We start from the raw sequence: 18,459 nt of genomic DNA, 5'->3' as shown, positions 1-18,459 counted from the left end.
CAGCTTTCTTTCCCCCTGGACTTGTATTTATTTATTTATTTATTTATTTATTTATTTATTTATTTATTTATTTATTTATTTATTTATTTATTTATTTATTTATTTATTTATTTATTTATTTATTTATTTATTTATTTATTTATTTATTTATTTATTTGTTTTACATCCTCAGGCGTCTCTGCACTGTAGGCTACACTGCATGGGGATGATGGCACTCTCCTGTTTGGTAGGGTTTGTGTAAGAATCTTTGGCATGGCCTGTGAACCACTTGATGGTGGTGGTAATATACACTGGGTACTTAAAGAAACTGATGCAATCCCCTCCTATCAATCCATTATTGACCTATTAGGCATTTTTAGTGCAAACGGTGAACCGATTCCCTGAAGTCTACAAGGAAACCTACAAGGAAAACTGCTTTTAGATCTGAGTCTGACAGCAATGAATGATGAGGAATCTTCTGATCTTGTCCTCTGCCTTGTGTGCTGGGCAAATTCAGTCAGCAGAAACTCTAGAAGGGAGACCTTTGACAGAGAGAGACATCGAGAGGCTGTGGTCATTTGTAACTTTATTCTGCACATTCAGTCCCTTGCTAAAGTTTCACCACAAATGTTCTTGCCCCTACTTTATAGATCTGTGGTTCTCAAAGTGGGGTCCGGGACCCCCAGTGGTCCTTTGAGGGGGTTCCGGGGGGCAGGGGGGGGGGGGGGGGGGGGGGGAGGGGGGGGTGTTCCCCAGCAAAAAGCGGTTTACTTTGGTCATGGGTTTCATACACTAATGAAATAACTAAAAGCAAAAATCTTATCAGATGTGGGACTTTGGGACAAAATCTATCAAATGGGCGTTTGTGGTCTAATTTATTTCAGTTCAAGGGTCCTTTACATGAAAAGGGCGAGGACCACTGTTATAGTACATTTAGCTAGACGTATTCTCTGTGAAGCCCTCTGAGACATGCTTGTTGTGAATTAGGGCTATACAAATAAATGTGACTTGACTTGACTTATAGATCATGCAAAGACATCCTTATTGAGCTATGAGGGGGAAATACAGTATTGACTGAAACTAATGGTTATTCTTTGGTAAATGATTTATTGAATGATAGACCATTATCGTCATCATTTGAAATTATTTGCGAGATACTGTAATCCGTAATCAATAGCAAGATTGTCATCAACATGAAACCACATTTGTCTCTAAAAGTTACGTGAACCTCTAACATCACTCAAGTAAACGCAATGGGTTCATTGATATCCATAAATACACAATACCAGTCTACACTTTTTGCATTTATCACCTGGTTTTATATGTAATCTAGGTTCAATTTAATTTAACCTCAAACATGTAAGTAGTAGGATTATATATACTATGTACCCCGACTGTTTTCTTTGTTCATTACAAAAATCCCCCTCCACTGCTGCAATGGCAGTGCAGTAAAGTGGCCAAATGAAATGAGTAACATCTCAAGGAATTGAACACAGTCCTTCACGCATTTCTGCTGCTCTACAGCTGCAATATACTACTGATCTAATAGGCTATAGAATGAGCATAAAGAGGCAGTGTGTATGTTTCCACATGTTTATTTATTTGTCTCATTCATTGTCAGTGGTGAGGTGGGGGGTTGAGCACAGAACAGAAAAACATGGACAAAGATACTCAGATACAGGCCGATTAAAAAGGGGATTGTCTTCTAAATTAGCAAAAAGGTCATTTAAAAACAATTCAAGCACGCAGAATTGTAGGGCAGAAAATCAAAGAAAGCTGGCCAGGGGATCTGGAGACATCCAGAGGGAAGAAGACCTGAAGACTTGAGCACTCTCTTCTCCTCCTGCAGAACTCAGGACAGGACCAAAGTCTGGAATTCTAGAGGGAGAAACATATTCGGGTTAGCTCTGAAAACATAATTGCAAAATAAAACACTGCTTTTGATGTTTTTTTATTTTTTATTTCACAGAATCGGTGAAATTTCGACCTTATGTATAATCTTTTACCCCCCCCCCCCCCGATTTTTTATCCCATTTTGTATCCCCCATTAGTGCTAATTTATTTATTTATCCTGGTTGCTACTCCACCCTCTGTCGATCTGGGGAGAGCCGAAACTGGCTCCATGCTTCCTCCGAGACATGGGCAGTTAGCCAGCCGCTTCTTTTCACCTGACAGGGCAGGGGAAGCTTCACCGGTAGGACATAGCACGTGGGAGGTTCACGCTATTCCAACCAGTTCCCGTCCCTCTGAACAGGCGCCCTTAACGACCAGAGGAGGAATCACATTAGCAACCGGGATATTGCATGTTTTGGTGAAGGGGGTTCCTATATGAAGGAAAGCCCCGGGAGGCACGGGGAGAACATACAAACTCCACACAGAAAGGCCCTTTTGACGACCCCACCCGGGCGGTGGGCACTCGAGGACATGCGGAAGGGCACGCATTCCTTCAGCGTTCACAGCATCCCAGGTGGGAATCAAACCCAGGACCTTCGAGCTGTGAGGCGACAGCGCTTACCACTGCACCACCGTACCCCCCGACCTTATGTATAATCTTGACATGGGATCTTGACCAAATCGTGGGCCATTAGGAGCTCAAGTAATGCGGTCGTCTTCATTGTAGTATAACTGCCTAATTCAGCCTTTCCCTGCACGCTTGACATGGAGAAGGCTATATCCGTAGTTTGAAAAAATAAAAATAAAAATAAAAATAAAAAGAGGACTGAAATCATACTCTTTGGATCGACCAAATCCTTGATCCTGTTATGCAAGGAAGGCAGCTCAGCCCAGATATTGCTAATGTATGGACAATGGGAACATTTAGGCCTAAAGCGCCATCTTGAGGTCATGTTATGTTATGTAATTTTTATTCATTTTCTGCTATCTATTCTATTCTATTCTATTCTATTCTTTCTACACCGGTTTTAAAACAAGCGCCAATTCACAATAGCTGTGACCACATATGCAAATTTCCGAAATGTAGGATGGCAGGGGCAGCCCACCCTACTCTGCCTCTTCCACCCTGCATTTCAACCCCCCCCCCCCCACACACACACAGCGCCCTATTTCACACACACACACACACACACACACACACACACACACACACACACACACACACACACACACACACACACACACACACAGACACAAACACACACACACACAAACAGACTTGGCCTCCATGGCAAGTTTCAGCCTCCTAGGGCAAAAACTGTGCCCGCTAAAGGAGTGAACCTTTTGTGGACCGACCGACCAACCAACCAACCAGTGACTTATAGAGCTGCTGGTCCACGTGGCACCCTATGGCTCAACCTGACGTCAATATGAGCCTATGGCATATGGCTATTAAAACATCATTCAAGTGAAAGTTGCTTCTTCTACAAACGATACAAAGTTGCTTGTGCTAATATACGTGTACATGATTAATCAGCACAATGCCATGAATGCACTCAAACATAATAACATTAAAGAGAAAAATGAATGCAGAACTGAACCGCTGACTCACTTTGTCAACATTTTTCTTAAGGATTTGACACAAAATTGAGGTTTTGAACGTGTGTGTGTGTGTGTGTGTGTGTGTGTGTGTGTGTGTGTGTGTGTGTGAGGATTTGAGACTAAAATGAGGTTAAGCCTGAGGCAGCGTGATGTGATGACACTGATTAGTGTTTTCCAGCAAATATATGGGATAAGAGCTCTTGCTACTGAGAGAATTGTGATATTTTTTGACTGCTGCTGTGGGTTTGAAGCGATAAGAGATCATCTTCTGTCTTGCTAGTAGGGCTCCATAATGCACCTAGCCTGCATATCTCTATTCTATCTGTCCTAATTTGGTCTGATTGTAGTTTTAGTTATACAAACGTTTCTCTGGAGGCAGAAATAATCTCATTGGTTGCTTAAACCTCAATTCGTGGAGCCCAAAAACCACAGCATTTCGGAGTAAAAGTTAGCTAATTGGGCCTGGCAAACTACAACACCATTCTTCTTTTTGATTGGAGTTTTTGTTATGCGAAAACATTTTCAGAGGCAGAGTTGATGGAGACAGACATAATCTCATTAATTGAGTTACACTTCAATGGTGGAGCCATAAACTGATGTTTACAACAATGTTCAGCAGATGATTGCTGACAAAATGACAATAAAGCTTAGGTAGATAATTGAAGGTTTCATGAGATTTTATGTTAGAGAAATTGAAGTAGGCCGATGCAAAAGTGCCTGAAAAATAAAAGAATCCATAGCCTCTATGAAAACAATAGGCCCAAGAAGAAGAAGAAAGAAGAAAGAAGAAAGAAGAAGAAGAAGAAGAAGAAGAAGAAGAAGAAGAAGAAGAAGAAGAAGAAGAAGAAGAAGAAGAAGAAGAAGAAGGGGGAACACATTACCATCTAACAATTTCAGAGCCAGTATTGCGAAATCAGTGTTCTTGGCCCCGCCCACGCCCACTGAGGTTGAACCCAACCAATGAGATTATCTCTGTGTGTCTCCAATAGACGTTTGTATAAGCAAAAGTCCAGTGTGAGAAATGCAGACACTGACCCTCTGCTCCGATCTGCCCGTCGCCGTCATCGTCACACGCCTGGATGAAGGCCTTGGCTTCTGCGTCAGTCAGTAGCCGCGCCCCGGGGACAAACCGCTGCAGGAAGGTCCTGGACACACACACACACACACACACACACACACACACACACACACACACACACACACACACACACACACACACACACACAGAGAAATGCACATGCTTGTTAATTTCCTAGGAATGCACATGCAAAGCAAACATGCAGCAATTCTGATTCTGAACAATTAGCCTTTTTCACAGCAGCCATTTAGTGTCTCAAAGGCATGAAGTAACAGAGGTGCAACCAAAACATTAACGAGGGCCCCGGCACTGGAACACCTCCTAAATGGATTGGAAGTTGCAAACTCTAATGTTTTGCCTGCACCTGTGTTACTTCCTGCCTTTGAGACAGAAAATGGCTGCTGTGAAAAAGGTGAATTTCTAAATTTCCCAGCTTATTACATAAAGGTGAATTATATAACACAATGACACTGTGCACGTATATTAGGAGACGGCGTAATGACGCATCCCAGGAGTGGTGTGATTCTGCTAAATCTCATAACTCTCTCTCTCTGTCACACATATACACACGCGCACACACACGCACACACACATACACACACACGCGCGCGCTCACGCACACACACACCGACACAAGCTCACGCACACACACATACACACACACACACACACACAGACACACACATGTGCACACGTGTGTGCGCAGACACACACACACATACACACATGCACGCACACGCACACACACACACACGCTCACACACACACACACACACACACACACACACACACACACACACACTAGGCTCTATAACACATTACAAATAATGTTTTATGTAAATTACATTGATTGCAGTAAAAATGAAAAATAGCATGTGGGTATATTGCAAAAAGGAAGCTATTGGGTGTCATATCTATATATTTTAGTTTAGTTTATTCAACAATATAAGCAAGATAGGCATAGTCAAACATGCATGTCTGCTTAAATTGACAAGTATAACACAATAAACAATAGACTTATTTCCATTGTGGTCTGGAAGACCTGGATGTTAGCACTTACGTGAAAAAGTCAATGGGATTTTTTGTGTGTGGGAATTTTGGTGAAATGCTTAAAATAACGTCTGTGGTTAACAAACGTTTATGAAACAGCCAACTTTGTGTTCAGCAAGATCATCTTCACAAATGAGGACCACTTTTCTGATTTCCGAAGGGTAAATGCATAAACAGGATTTTCAGAAAATGTTTCAAAAGTCACAAAAGATGATGATTATCTTGCTCATTGAGCTGATCTTGCTGAACACAAAGTTCGCTGTTTCATAAACCTTCGTGAACCACCGCAGATCTTATTTCAAGCATTTAACGGAAATTCCCATTCAAAAATCCTATTGAACTTTACACGTAGGTAGGAACCAGGAAGTGCAGGAACTTCTGGGTGAGCCTACAAAAATGCATCATCCTTGCGGTACTCTAATAGGCCTATCCCAGTGAGGTCTTTAGGTTTATCACGTCTCAGTATCGTTGTTTCACATACTTGAGCTCTCCCTCATCGATGGAGCCGTTGTGGTCGTCATCCAGGAGCGCGAAGACATCTTTGATCTCCTTGGGAGACTTTGTGGACAGGCCACACACCTGGAAGAACTTCTTGTGGTTGAATGAGTCTGGAGCTGGAAGATCATGAGGAGATGCCAGGATTAAAAGAGCGTGTGACTGTTTGTTTGTGAACATGATTATGGAATACTGCACCAATTTTCATGCAACTTGGTAGAAGGGTAGCATCGGGCCAAGGAAGGACCCTTTCAAATTTGGCATGGCTCTGAATTGACCTCATCGTGCGCTATTATAGCCCTCTTTGGTTTTGGTCCACAACTTCTGAACTGCAAGTCATAGAATGGAAATAATTGTTTTGCCTCTGTCATCCTTGGGTTATTACGCATCTACAGATTGGCCGCTCTACTGTTTAAAAGAAGATATAAAAGAAGGATAAAGACGTTTTAAAATCTTAAAGAATATAGGATAAAGATGTTTACAACATTTTGGGAACTCGTTGTTATGAGCTGTTATGAGGAGCATACAACAATAATAGTAGTAATGGCAATAATAATTGGGGTCTATATTTATGTTCTCTGAGGGGAACACAGTTTGAAAACCCCTGTACTACCAGCAACATTTTACATTTTAAATGGTGGGTGTAAATCATCAAAACACAATTCCTTTACTGTTGTCTTCCTTGGGTCAAGCTGTATCTGGAGGCCAAGCCCATTTCCGCCACATGTTTTTCCACCATTTTCAACTTATTATTATGATTATTATGATTATTATGATTATTATGATTATTATCATTTTTTTTTTCATTTTTTTCATTATTATTTATTTATTTAGCTATTTCTCAAAAAAAATTCACTCTACCAATTTGGGCTCACTGCATGTCTGGACTGTCCTGCACAAAGGTTATCAAGCAGTTTAAAAAAAATATACCGGTATATATAACTGGCTTTCAAACTTTGTTATAGGCAGGGCCTAATGTACACAAATTGTTATAACTCAAGAACGCTTTGGTCCACCTTGACCAAATGTGGTAGCCTACACCTGTGTATGGTTCAACTCTAAGGTAGCATGAGAAATGTGGTGTAATTTCACCCATACGTGGCGCTATAGCAGTCTGTTAGCAGGATTACGGGGAAACTACTGGCCCGATATTCATGAAACTTGGTGGAAGGGTGTAGCATATGGGCCAAGGAAGAACCCATTAAATTGTCGGAGTGGATCCGATCAGACTCCCGAAATTTGCATATCATATCAGATTGGACTAATTGGCCTTGACGGAGGTACAGTATGCACTCTTCTTCTAGTTGTCTGTGTGTTTGCATCAGAGGGAGATGCCACATGCAGCAGAACTCACCTGTACAGTCCTTGACAGCTTTGTCAATGGCATCAGCCGAAAGGATAGAAGTGAATGACATATTAATCCTGTAGGGTGAAAGAAGAGCATGGTAAATTATTCAGTCTCTCTCTGTCACTCCCTCTCTCTCTGCCTCAATCTACTTCTCTCTCTCTTTTGCTCTCTCTCTCTCCCTCTACCATCTCTCCATCATCTTTCCACATCATCATCAAGTTAATCTCAGGCATGCTGGTGCTGAATCTTGGTTTCACACTGGATATAATATATATATATATATATATAGAGAGAGAGAGAGAGAGAGAGGGAGAGAGCGAGAGCGAGTAAGAGATAGATAGATAGATAGATAGATAGATAGATAGATAGATAGATAGATAGATAGATAGATAGATAGATAGATAAATCTGCTAAAGTCAAGTTATCCCTGCCTGTAATCGCGCTTCCTGATCAGATTTTACATGGACTGTGCATGGGGCCTGTTAATTGCTGATGCTATATATACACCAGCCTTCCACATAAAACTCGTTAATAATGTGGCAAGGTACTGGCATGTGCCATACATTACTTTAGTGTTAAAGTGATCTTGTGGTATTTTGTCATCATAGGCCTTATAGCCAAATTAGAAAGAGCAGAAAAAGAAATTTACATCAATGTTCCCTCTTACTTTACAGTTAAAAACTGATCAAGATGATCAAATAATAAAAAATGCATTGATATGCATTAACTAATGCTTAATAAGCACAAACTAACCTGCTTAACTAACCCGTAACAGCCTTGAGTGTAAGCTTGCTTATCTCAGTGACTTCATGCCTCAACCCAACCACTATACCTTAGTTAACATTAACACATTAATTAACTGTTACTTAAGTGCTTATTAAGCATGAACTAACCCTGATTTAATGTACACTTATTGCATTATATTAGGCTACTAATCAATCAAATCCATATAAGAGTGAGAGTGTGTAATGTGCAGGTGTACCCGATCACACCTGCACTGAAAGGTTCCCATGCAGCGTACTCACCGGTGTTTGGGTTTCTGTCCCGTCGGGTCCAAATCAGCAGGGGGTAAGGCTCTTTGGTGGAGGCTGACAGCCGGCCGACACTTATATAGGCCCGGGTGGATGAGGTGGGTGAGCCGGCAGGGTTACCTGTCCGCGGATCAAATTCTCACAGCAGCCAGCTCCGTCTCGTGTTCCCTTACCTGCCCAATTAACCTTTACTGTTTACATCCGCTCTCATACACCTGGATATGATGCTCTCTCTCTCTCTCTCTGGATATGATGCTCTCTCTCTCTCTCTCTCTCTCTCTCTCTCTCTCTGGATATGATGCTCTCTCTCTCTCTGGATATGATGCTCTCTCTCTCTGGATATGATGATCTCTCTCTTGCTCTCTCTCTCTCTCTCTCTCTCTCTCTCTCTGGATATGATGCTCTCTCTCTCTCTGGATATGATGCTCTCTCTCTCTCTCTCTCTCTCTGGATATGATGCTCTCTCTCTCTCTCTCTCTCTGGATATTATGCTCTCCCTCTCTCTGGATATGATGCTCTCTCTCTGGATATGATGCTCTCTCTCTCTGGATATGATGCTCTCTCTTTCTGGATAAGATGCTCTCTCTCTCTCTCTCTCTCTCTCTCTCTCTCTTTCTCTCTCTCTGGATATGATGCTCTCTCTCTCTCTCTGGATATGATGCTCTCTCTCTCTCTGGATATGATGCTCTCTCTCTCTCTGGATATGATGCTCTCTCTCTCTCTCTCTGGATATGATGCTCTCTCTTTCTGGATATGATGCTCTCTCTCTCTCTCTGGATATGATGCTCTCTCTCTCTCTGGATATGATGCTCGCTCTCTCTCTCTGGATATGATGCTCTCTCTCTCTGGATATGATGCTCTCTCTCTCTCTTTCTGGATATGATGCTCTCTCTCTCTGGATATGATGCTCTCTCTCTCTCTCTGGATATGATGCTCTCTCTCTCTGGATATGATGCTCTCTCTCTCTCTCTGGATATGATGCTCTCTCTCTCTGGATATGATGCTCTCTCTCTCTCTCTGGATATGATGCTCTCTCTCTCTCTGGATATGATGCTCTCTCTCTCTTTCTGGATATGATGCTCTCTCTCTCTCTCTGGATATGATGCTCTCTCTCTCTGGATATGATGCTCTCTCTCTCTCTTTCTGGATAAGATGCTCTCTCTCTCTCTCTCTCTCTCTCTCTCTGGATATGATGCTCTCTCTCTGGATATGATGCTCTCTCTCTGCCTCTGGATACAATGCTCCCTCTCTCTCTGTCATAACTATGGTTTTTGATTTGTCCAATCACCTTTTCCTGCCTCACCCTCTCTCTCATCTCCCCCCCTTTCACTTTCTATAAGTCTATGCTCCCCTCTCTCTCACCTTGCAGCATGCAGAGAGAGAGGCATTCTTATCCTCATTTTACAGTAATCTTATATTAAAGGAATAGTTCGCCCAAAAATGAAAATTCTGTCATCATCTATTCACCTTCATGCCAAATGAAAGGTGAACTTTGTTAATCCATAATAACACACTTCTCCAAACAACTGAAGTCAATGGGGACCAGAGAATTCCAAAAATAATCACACTGGACAAACTTCACCTGTGTTTCCAAAACGTTCTCACTCCGGACTCGTCTCAGAGCACCGCTTTGTCACGCGCCTTTTGCATTTGAGGTAACGCGCCTCGGAGCCCAGAGCGTTTTATGAAATGCACCACTCCGCTCGGCTCTGCGGAGCGCTTTTTAACGATCTGCCCGTGGTGCGTTCCATAAAATGCTCTAGGCTCCGGGGCGCGGTACCTCAAACGCAAAAGACGTGTGACAAAGCGGTGCTCCGAGATGAGTTCGGACTTCGGAGTGAGAAAGGGCGAGTGTTTCAGCTGGAATGATGATGAGTAGATGATGGCAGAATTTTCCTTTTTAGGAGTGAACTATTGCTTTAAATATCACACAGATAGGTCGATTACTTGGTCTGTCTCTATAACATCTCTAGACAGACCATCTTAGATCATCACGATCTATAGGTGACCGACCCAACAGAAGCAAGGGTGTTAAACCTTCTGGCTATTTTGTTTTGCTAAATGGTTATTTTATGGAGCAGGGGTGGATTTCCTCTATGCAGAAATGATACACACACACACACACACACACATACTGTACATACACACACACACACACACACACACACACACACACACACACACACACACACACACACACACACACACACAAGTCCCCCCTGGCCTATTGTGAAGGTGAGGGCTGGTGGTGCGTGAAGGTGGTGGTGGTGGGTTGGGGGGGTGGTAAGCAGCCAGCCTAAACTGGAGGGTTGTGCTTTCTAAAAAAGGCTTTTCAAGGGCGATTCAAAGCGTCTGACGCAGCAGTGTGGTGTCTCTCTGATGGAGCCAGTCAGCACTAATACATTAGACTAGGGAACGGCTTTTTTTTGTAACGAGGACCAAAGGGACACAATCTCATTACAGCCAAACCTTCAGTTCACACCGCATCAACCTCTGACTTCACACTTTATGGCCGGTTTCTCTCCACTGCAAAAAGCAAAAATATTTCTCGGAATCCCGTGAGGTAATTTGATGCCTATATGGGCAACATGCTCAGAAAATAGACAGACAAATTAATTGCCAGACTCCTAGGGGGGTTTGCTGTGGCAATCCATCCTCCACCTGAAACCTCTTTTACCTGTTGCCAGATTAGATACTCCACCTTGTGGTTGCTTCATGCCAGCGCAGGGGCATCCAATTGAAGGCACTATGTCTGCAACATGTGGGATGAGAGGGGGATAAAGAGGAGGAGTTGGGAAATGCTGGGGAATTGGGGTGGGGTCAGGTGGGGTTGCATAAAGCAGAGCAGTGTAGATAGAAGAGTCCCGACATCTCCATTCACTCCAATGGACCAGTTTTTTACTCTCAAGAGTTCCAGGAAGTAAGGTCCTGGATTAAGCAGCACTGTCGAGTTGCAGCAAAATAGACAGTTTGTGTTGTACTCTGAAAGGGTTTTTCATCCCTTTAATCAATTTGTACATTATCAGCTTTATTCTAGCATGCAAAAGTAGCGCGAGACCCATTCCTGGCTGTTCATTGGCTAATGAGTCTCGCATTTTGGTCCTCCGCTGACGCCACTTTCTCTCTAGAGGACACTAGCATAAAGGCCACTTTACACCAATGATTCGCAATGAGAGAAAAAAACGTCTTTGGAACGTTGCAGGGAAAAGTTGCAGCGGTGTAAACTGACCCATGTTGACTCCAGCTGGCTGATGGCATTGCCAGAAATTCAGATTGTCAAATCACAGGGGCTGGTTGCAAGCAGTTGCAAGCAGTTGCAAGTTGCATCCAGTCTCGTCGTGAGACTTTGGCTTAACTGGGCTTAAAGGGCATGGTGCAGGTTGGAGACCACATTGCATTATGTGGAAGGGGTATAATATAGCAATGGGATTTGGGGGAAAAAACTTTTTTTTCAATCACACATAGCTGCGTTTAGACTAGTTTTTGTAACCAGCATGGTGCACTGGTCCATTTCATGGAACTACCTTTTGTGATGTCACAGGGATGCAAAATAGTCACCTTTAGGTGACAGTCACATTTTTCAGCCCAAAATATGAGGATTTCTGAGTGGTTTTATGTCTGCCCTGGTATCTGTCACCTTTTTTCACTCTCCATGACTTTGCATCCCTGTGTCAGCCCCAGCAGAACATTATCCTCTTGTGATGTCACTCCTGTTGTTATGTCACACGCCCATTTATAAAATGCCACCTTTTCCTCCATATTTATACCCTGGGGGCCTGTGCTCTTTAAGATGTAAAAAAAATCCATTGGACTTAGAAAAGTTTCAAATGTTTTGGTAGAACTGATGAGGCCTCATAAGTGGTAAAACGTCCTAAATTCTTAAATTTTAAGTCCAGTGGATTTTGTTTTTTATTCTTTAATTTTTTGGATGGCCTTTTTCTGCTGTAAAAAGGAATATGTCATGAATTGTGGCTATAAACATATCAACAGGAGTGAACGAACAAGGGAAAGTATTGTAATTTGCTATTAGATTCTCAGTGTGTTACACCTTTACCAATATCATCTGTACCGATATGTACCGATATCATCTGTACCGATATCATCTGTACCGATATCATCTGTACCGATAGTTGAAGACTAAGAGATGAATATCATCCCAGGAGACAGAGAAGAAAATCCCCAGGCCCCTAATAATGCAATACAATTATTCACCAGTTACAAATCACAGATTTACTGATTCATGGTTTATTATTGATGACCAGATGTGTCTTATTGAAAAAGAACATACGGCAGGGGTGAGCATGGTTGGGGTGAAAGGTCACTTGTATAAAAGATAAAAGTGGTGTGAAGAGCTGAGGAGAGGGAGTTAGAGAGAGAGACAGAGAGACAGAGAGAGAGAGAGAGAGAGAGAGAGAGAGAGAGAGAGAGAGAGAGAGAGAGGTAGCCATTTATCATGGACGGCAGGGGTGAGCGTGGTTGGGGTGAAAGGTCACGTGTATAAAAGATAAAAGTGGTGTGAAGAGCTGAGGAGAGGGAGAGAGAGAGAGACAGAGAGACAGAGAGAGAGAGAGGAAGGGTTCATTTCGGCTCAAGTTGTTCCTTTCGAGGTCAGTAAGGTGTTGGTCAGTTTGTAATTTATCCCTTGATCATGGCAGCGAATTCTGTAGAGGAGAGAGCAAAGAAAGACATAAAGAATAGCTGTTACTTCATCTGAACTAGAAAAACGCACCTGCACCTTTCTAACGTCCCTCACCACACTGCTGAACTGGCAGTGCTCCTTCCTACCTTGCCTTCTTCTCATCATCCTCCTTTCCTACCGTGCCTCGTGGGTTTGTCCTCAGCAGACGCAGCTCGCCCAGCCCAGCACGCTAAGCGTCGCGTGACGCTAACTTGCTGATGTCGACGGTGGGTCTGACCACATGAGACTATCACATACGCAGCTCAGGCGCTGCGCGACCTTGCTTCGCGACCTTGCTCCGCGCATGCCCAATTATATTAGTAGAGATGATATTAGAAGACATAATATCTAAAAATCCTGGAATTGTGTCCCTGATCCCTGAGGAAGCTCCTGTTGTGATCAAAATAAAATACAATTATTGTCTCACCATCGGCACCAATCATGCCGTCGCCGTCAGAGTCTCCGGCCTTGAGGAACTCCTTGGTCTCTGTGTCGGTCAGAGCCCTGGCACCAGCAGAGAAGTTCTGCAGGAACAGCCTGCAGATGAGAGCAACAGACCCCTATTTCAGGGGTTCCCAACCATTTTTGGCTCGTGACCTGACTTTAACGTCACAAAAATCTAGGGACCCGAGACATTAAAATTCCGGTACACCGTCGATAATATCATCAGTGACATCATCGGTGACATCGTCAGTGATGTCACATACTCCCCCCCCCCTCAGAAGACTTCTAACTTTGTTTTCAGAATTCTGACTTCATGCTCATAATGCTGATTTAAAGTTATAATCTCAAAGATTTTCATCTAAAAAAAAAGAAAAAAAAGTCACTATCTACTTGATAGTGAGTTAACACAATGTTGATTGAGGCTATATGGTCCATTGATGGAAGCCTTTGCAGTATATAGTGACATTATGTGACATTAGTAATGTCACACAATGCAACACTCTTTGGATCTCACCTGCAAAATACCACTCATTGCCATAGGTGTCACCCAAGAGAACAAAACTGAAATCTAGAGTTTGAGATCACTTTAAACTCAGAAGTAAAAAGAAAAAGAAAAAAGATCACAAGTGACCCTAATCATCTTTGGTAGTTTTAAATTGTGTGTGGTGTTAAAATTGTATTTCTTTATTTGTTTATTTATTTATTTAATTTTGAGATTTCAGGCGACCCTATTTGAATTCCAGGTGACTCCACTTAGGGTCGCGACCCTAAGGTTGGGAACCACTGCTCCTTATTTGATAAGATTTTGTCTCTTGAACCCAAATCTGACATTTTCATTATTAGATATGATTTTGTCCAGAATTCCACCTGAGATACAGGTGGAAAGTATATATTATGTAAAAAAGTGTTTGTTCTACATTCTCTAATTGTAAATCTCTTGTAAATGAAATAATGGTGAAGTTTAACACTTCATTTGGGACCCCCTCAAGGACCCCTGGTGGTCCCCGGACGCCACGTTGAGAACCAGATCTAAAAGGTTTTGAAAAGGTTTCATGAATCCAAGGGTTGTAATATAATCATCCAAGTTAAGTTGTCCTGCTCTGCTTTGTACTGTTCTGTTCTGTTTGGTTCTGTTCTGTTCTGTTCTGCTATGTTCTGCTCTACTCTGCTCTGTTTGGTTCTGTTCTATTCTAATCTGTTCTCTTCTGTTCTTCTCTGCTCTATGTCAGCCTATAACATGAGACACCAGAGGAGAGAGCTGGCGTAGAGTTACTCCCACGGAGAACAGCAAGCGCCTGGCTTCTCAGATGCTTGGAGGCGCTGACATCATTGTAAATTCACTGCGGGCCAGTCCCTGAAAGCTGATCTGAGCACCGCTGAGGCCCCGAGAGCCTCTTCTCATGTTGGCATCTGTCAATCAATGAGAGGGCGGAGCCTCTTCTCACGTTGGCATCTGTCAATCAAAGTGAGGGCGCCTACTTCAGCTCGTCCTCCTCGATGAAGCCGCTCTTGTCCTGGTCGATGATGGCGAAGGCCTTCTTGACATCGTCAGCGGACTTGGCGGCCAGGCCGACCGTAGCGAAGAAATCCTTGTGCTTGAAGGAGCCTTCACCTGTGGTGAAGGGGGGGGGTCGTGTTAGCCACAGCCCTTACAGGACTACTATACTCAGGGCTGCCCGAGCGTGCCCTTAAATTATCCCATAGCCCCACCCCTTCTGCATCATTTATTATTATTAACTAGAAAAAGAGCGAGCTGGGCGTGTGCATTTCGACCGTGCCTCGTTGGTTTGCCCTCGAGGTCACGCCCACTTCGCGGGCTCGCAGACGCAGCGTGCTCGCCCGGCCTTGCCTGCTGCACTTCGCACATGCGCAGTTGGGCAATTGTGTGCCGCGCTGGAATCGGCCGCCCAATTATATTAGTAAGATTACCGGAGTCTCCTCGTACAAAGGACTATACGTTAAAGACGTCAACGTCCCCAGGAATGCTACAGGGTCGCAAAGTGTAGACCAGACCAGACCAAACCAAACTTTTTTTTTACATAGGCTAATTAATAGGTGAAAGTGAAAATTGGAAATAAAAACAAAATAAATTTAGCTTTTATGTCTCATAAATACAATCTAAATGTTCTCACAAATATATTTTCTTCAAAATATTCCAGAAGTTTATGGACAATTAGAGGGCACTCCGGCCCCCCCCTCGGGGCCTGGGACAACTGACCCTCTGTCAGACAGCCTGACTATATTTAACAATAACAAATACATTTAATAAAGACAATTTGACATGTTAGGCTACTTCGTCAAGTCGAGTCAGGTGTGTTTCTATATCCCTCCATCACCTAGATCTAACTATTCAATAATCAATCACAAAACAAAATGATGGAATACAGTAGCCTATAACAATAAAACAAAGCACAAGACACAAAATACTGTAGAAAGTCCAAAGATCACTGACACAAATGTAACAAACGCTTTGCTGCAAATATTACATGCAGACGTTTTCCTTCTCAGTACCTAGGTACAAATTTGACCTACGCCTTCCTGCAAAATATGGTTTTTTTCTCCTTCTAAAATTTTTCCTGATTTTTTATCCCATTTTTATCCCCCATTAGCGCTAATTTTAATTTATTTATCCTGGTTGCTGCTCCACCCTCTGCTGATCTGGGGAGAGCCGAAACTGGCTCCATGCTTCCTCCGAGACATGGGCAGTAGCCAGCCGCTTCTTTTCACCGGACAGGGGAAGCTTCACCGGTAGGACATACTGTAGCACGTGGGAGGATCACGCTATTCCAACCAGTTCCCCTCCTTCCAAACAGGCGCCCCGAACGACCAGAGGAGGCACCACTTCAGCGACCAGGATATTGCATGTTTTTGGTGAGGGGTTCCTATATGAAGGAAACCCCCAGGGGGCACGGGAAGAACATGCAAACTCCACACAGACTCCACACTCCACACAGCGCTCACAGCGTCCCAGGTGGGAAAGGAACCCAGGACCTTCTAGCTGTAAGGCGACAGTGCTACCACTGTGCCATCGTGTCCCTAAAAAATAGATGTTCTATCTATGTTTCAGTAGGCCTGCATTGTAGGTCACACAGAAGTCAATCTGTACACGTGCTTCTCCTCCCTGGCTTTAAATGCAGAATAGATGCAAGGGTGGAGGAGTTGTGCATGTGTCTGTCACTGTCACCTAGTTATGTGATGCTGCATCAGCAATAGCAGCCTAGCTGCCTGCCACACCAGCACAGTCAACTGCACAGTATCTAGGCTAAAGGTAACCTATTCAGTTGCAATGGCAGTGTCATTTTCATCCCAACAGGGTTTACCGTACCTTGGCAAGCCGCAAGGGCTGCAGTGATGTCAGCGTCGATAAGAACACCGGCGAATGCCATTTTGACCTGAGGGGAGGAGAGTAGAGGACATCACACACACACACATCACACTGAAGCTTTTTTGATGTATCGGAGCATGGCATCCATTTGAACTTCCCTCTTTGTAGGCTACTTCACAATACTGGGAGGTATGACAGTTATCAAAGGCCTATAGGTCTTCTTCATAAAGATCTCTGTCAGTGAGTGTTCCTCTCTGTTAGCGCCAAAATGATCAGACAAGGTCGTTTAAATTAATTTATGCCAAACCAAACCAGCCAAGGGAAAAGAGAGAATATCCTTGCAGTTTTTTCTGTTCTCATGTTTCCATTGGGTTCCTTATAGTCCACAGCCAGACTCTGAGCTTGTGATGGTTTGAATCTGGCCCTTTTGGGCCTTTCCCCCGTTGTTGCATCCCATTGCATGAAGTTGAAGCCCTGAAACTTTCAGTGACTTGAGTAGCAGACTGTCTTCAGGGAAACTCACCTTATCTTTAGCCTATCTCTAAGACTAGAGTGGATTCGCCAAGATGGTCCTGGGCACTGCAGTAAGCTCCTTGGCAACGCCCACAAGCTTATATACCTTCACCCACCCAAAAATATGAGGCATATGTAATAGACACCCCCTGGTGGTCATTGAAAAATGTGGCAGTACTCAGAGCTGTTCTATTTATATTTTAAATGATGACGCTTAAATGGTACGTGTAGTGTAGTCCTGCGCGAAACTGCTTTCATTGGGCTAATAATATACACTGCTGGTTTGGGTGGAACACTCTCTGGTCGAGCAGTTCTGCATGGTTTAAAACTGTGCACAGCACAAACAAACAAACAAACAAACAAACAAACAAACAAACAAACAAACAAACAAACAAACAAATAAAGGTATCCACCACCAGTGATGCAGTTCCACCCTTGGGTCCCCCCCAAGTGGCACAAAGTCAACATTACAGTGAGATTATCAAACTGATCAGCCCATAGTTCCTCCTTTAGTGGGCGGACTACAATAAGACAGCTCCCCCTATATGCAGCAACCCATCCCTAGTTAGGGTTAAAGTTAACTTCTGGCCCAAATCGACTGGATCTGAATGGCATTCTGTATTATGGTTTTGTGGGGGAAATGTTAAATTCATATATAATATTGTAGGACACATTAAGATGAGTATGTGAATATAAATACAACTCCATACTCTGAGGATGTTTATTGGTTTGTGATTAGTAAGTGTTGTTCACTATTTCTGGCTCTGTCATCCTGTAATTGATCATGTGATCTCAGGTGTGTGTGTATTGCATCCAGTCGCCCCCTAGTGGCACAGAGTCAACATTAAAAAAAAATCCTGCATGGATTTTCTTATGTCCATACTATTGTCCAGACAGTTGTTTTAGGTGTGCTATGTACCAATTTCTGCAGCAGGTGGCGGTGTTGAGATGCTTCTGTGACTACTGTAATATAAATTTAAATACCGGTACTAATACATTTCAACTGTCTGCAAAACAGTGATC

General features: G+C 43.2%; 2 protein-coding genes across 2 annotated transcripts; both read right to left on the bottom strand.

Moving 5' to 3' along the window:
- Positions 1–1,831: 1,831 nt before the first annotated feature.
- pvalb9 (parvalbumin 9) lies at positions 1,832–7,512 on the bottom strand (the record flags this gene model as incomplete). Its single annotated transcript, XM_083635858.1, has 4 exons — positions 1,832–1,857; positions 4,510–4,619; positions 6,084–6,216; positions 7,452–7,512. 4 exons carry the CDS (start codon positions 7,510–7,512, stop codon positions 1,832–1,834), a joined length of 330 nt encoding a protein of 109 aa, XP_083491984.1.
- A 5,203-nt stretch (positions 7,513–12,715) lies between these two features.
- pvalb3 (parvalbumin 3) lies at positions 12,716–17,503 on the bottom strand. Its single transcript, XM_083634735.1, has 5 exons — positions 17,447–17,503; positions 16,924–16,990; positions 15,078–15,210; positions 13,582–13,691; positions 12,716–13,137 (listed from the first exon to the last, which is right to left on the bottom strand). Exons 2-5 carry the CDS (start codon positions 16,982–16,984, stop codon positions 13,112–13,114), a joined length of 330 nt encoding a protein of 109 aa, XP_083490861.1. The 5' UTR covers positions 16,985–16,990; positions 17,447–17,503; the 3' UTR covers positions 12,716–13,111.
- Positions 17,504–18,459: the final 956 nt, after the last annotated feature.

The sequence above is a fragment of the Poromitra crassiceps genome, assembly GCF_964638095.1.
Source record: "Poromitra crassiceps genome assembly, chromosome: 4".
Classification (NCBI taxonomy): Eukaryota; Metazoa; Chordata; class Actinopteri; order Beryciformes; family Melamphaidae; genus Poromitra; species Poromitra crassiceps.
The sequence above is the reverse complement of the archived record's forward strand: the minus strand, read 5'-3'. Positions and strand labels throughout refer to the sequence as shown.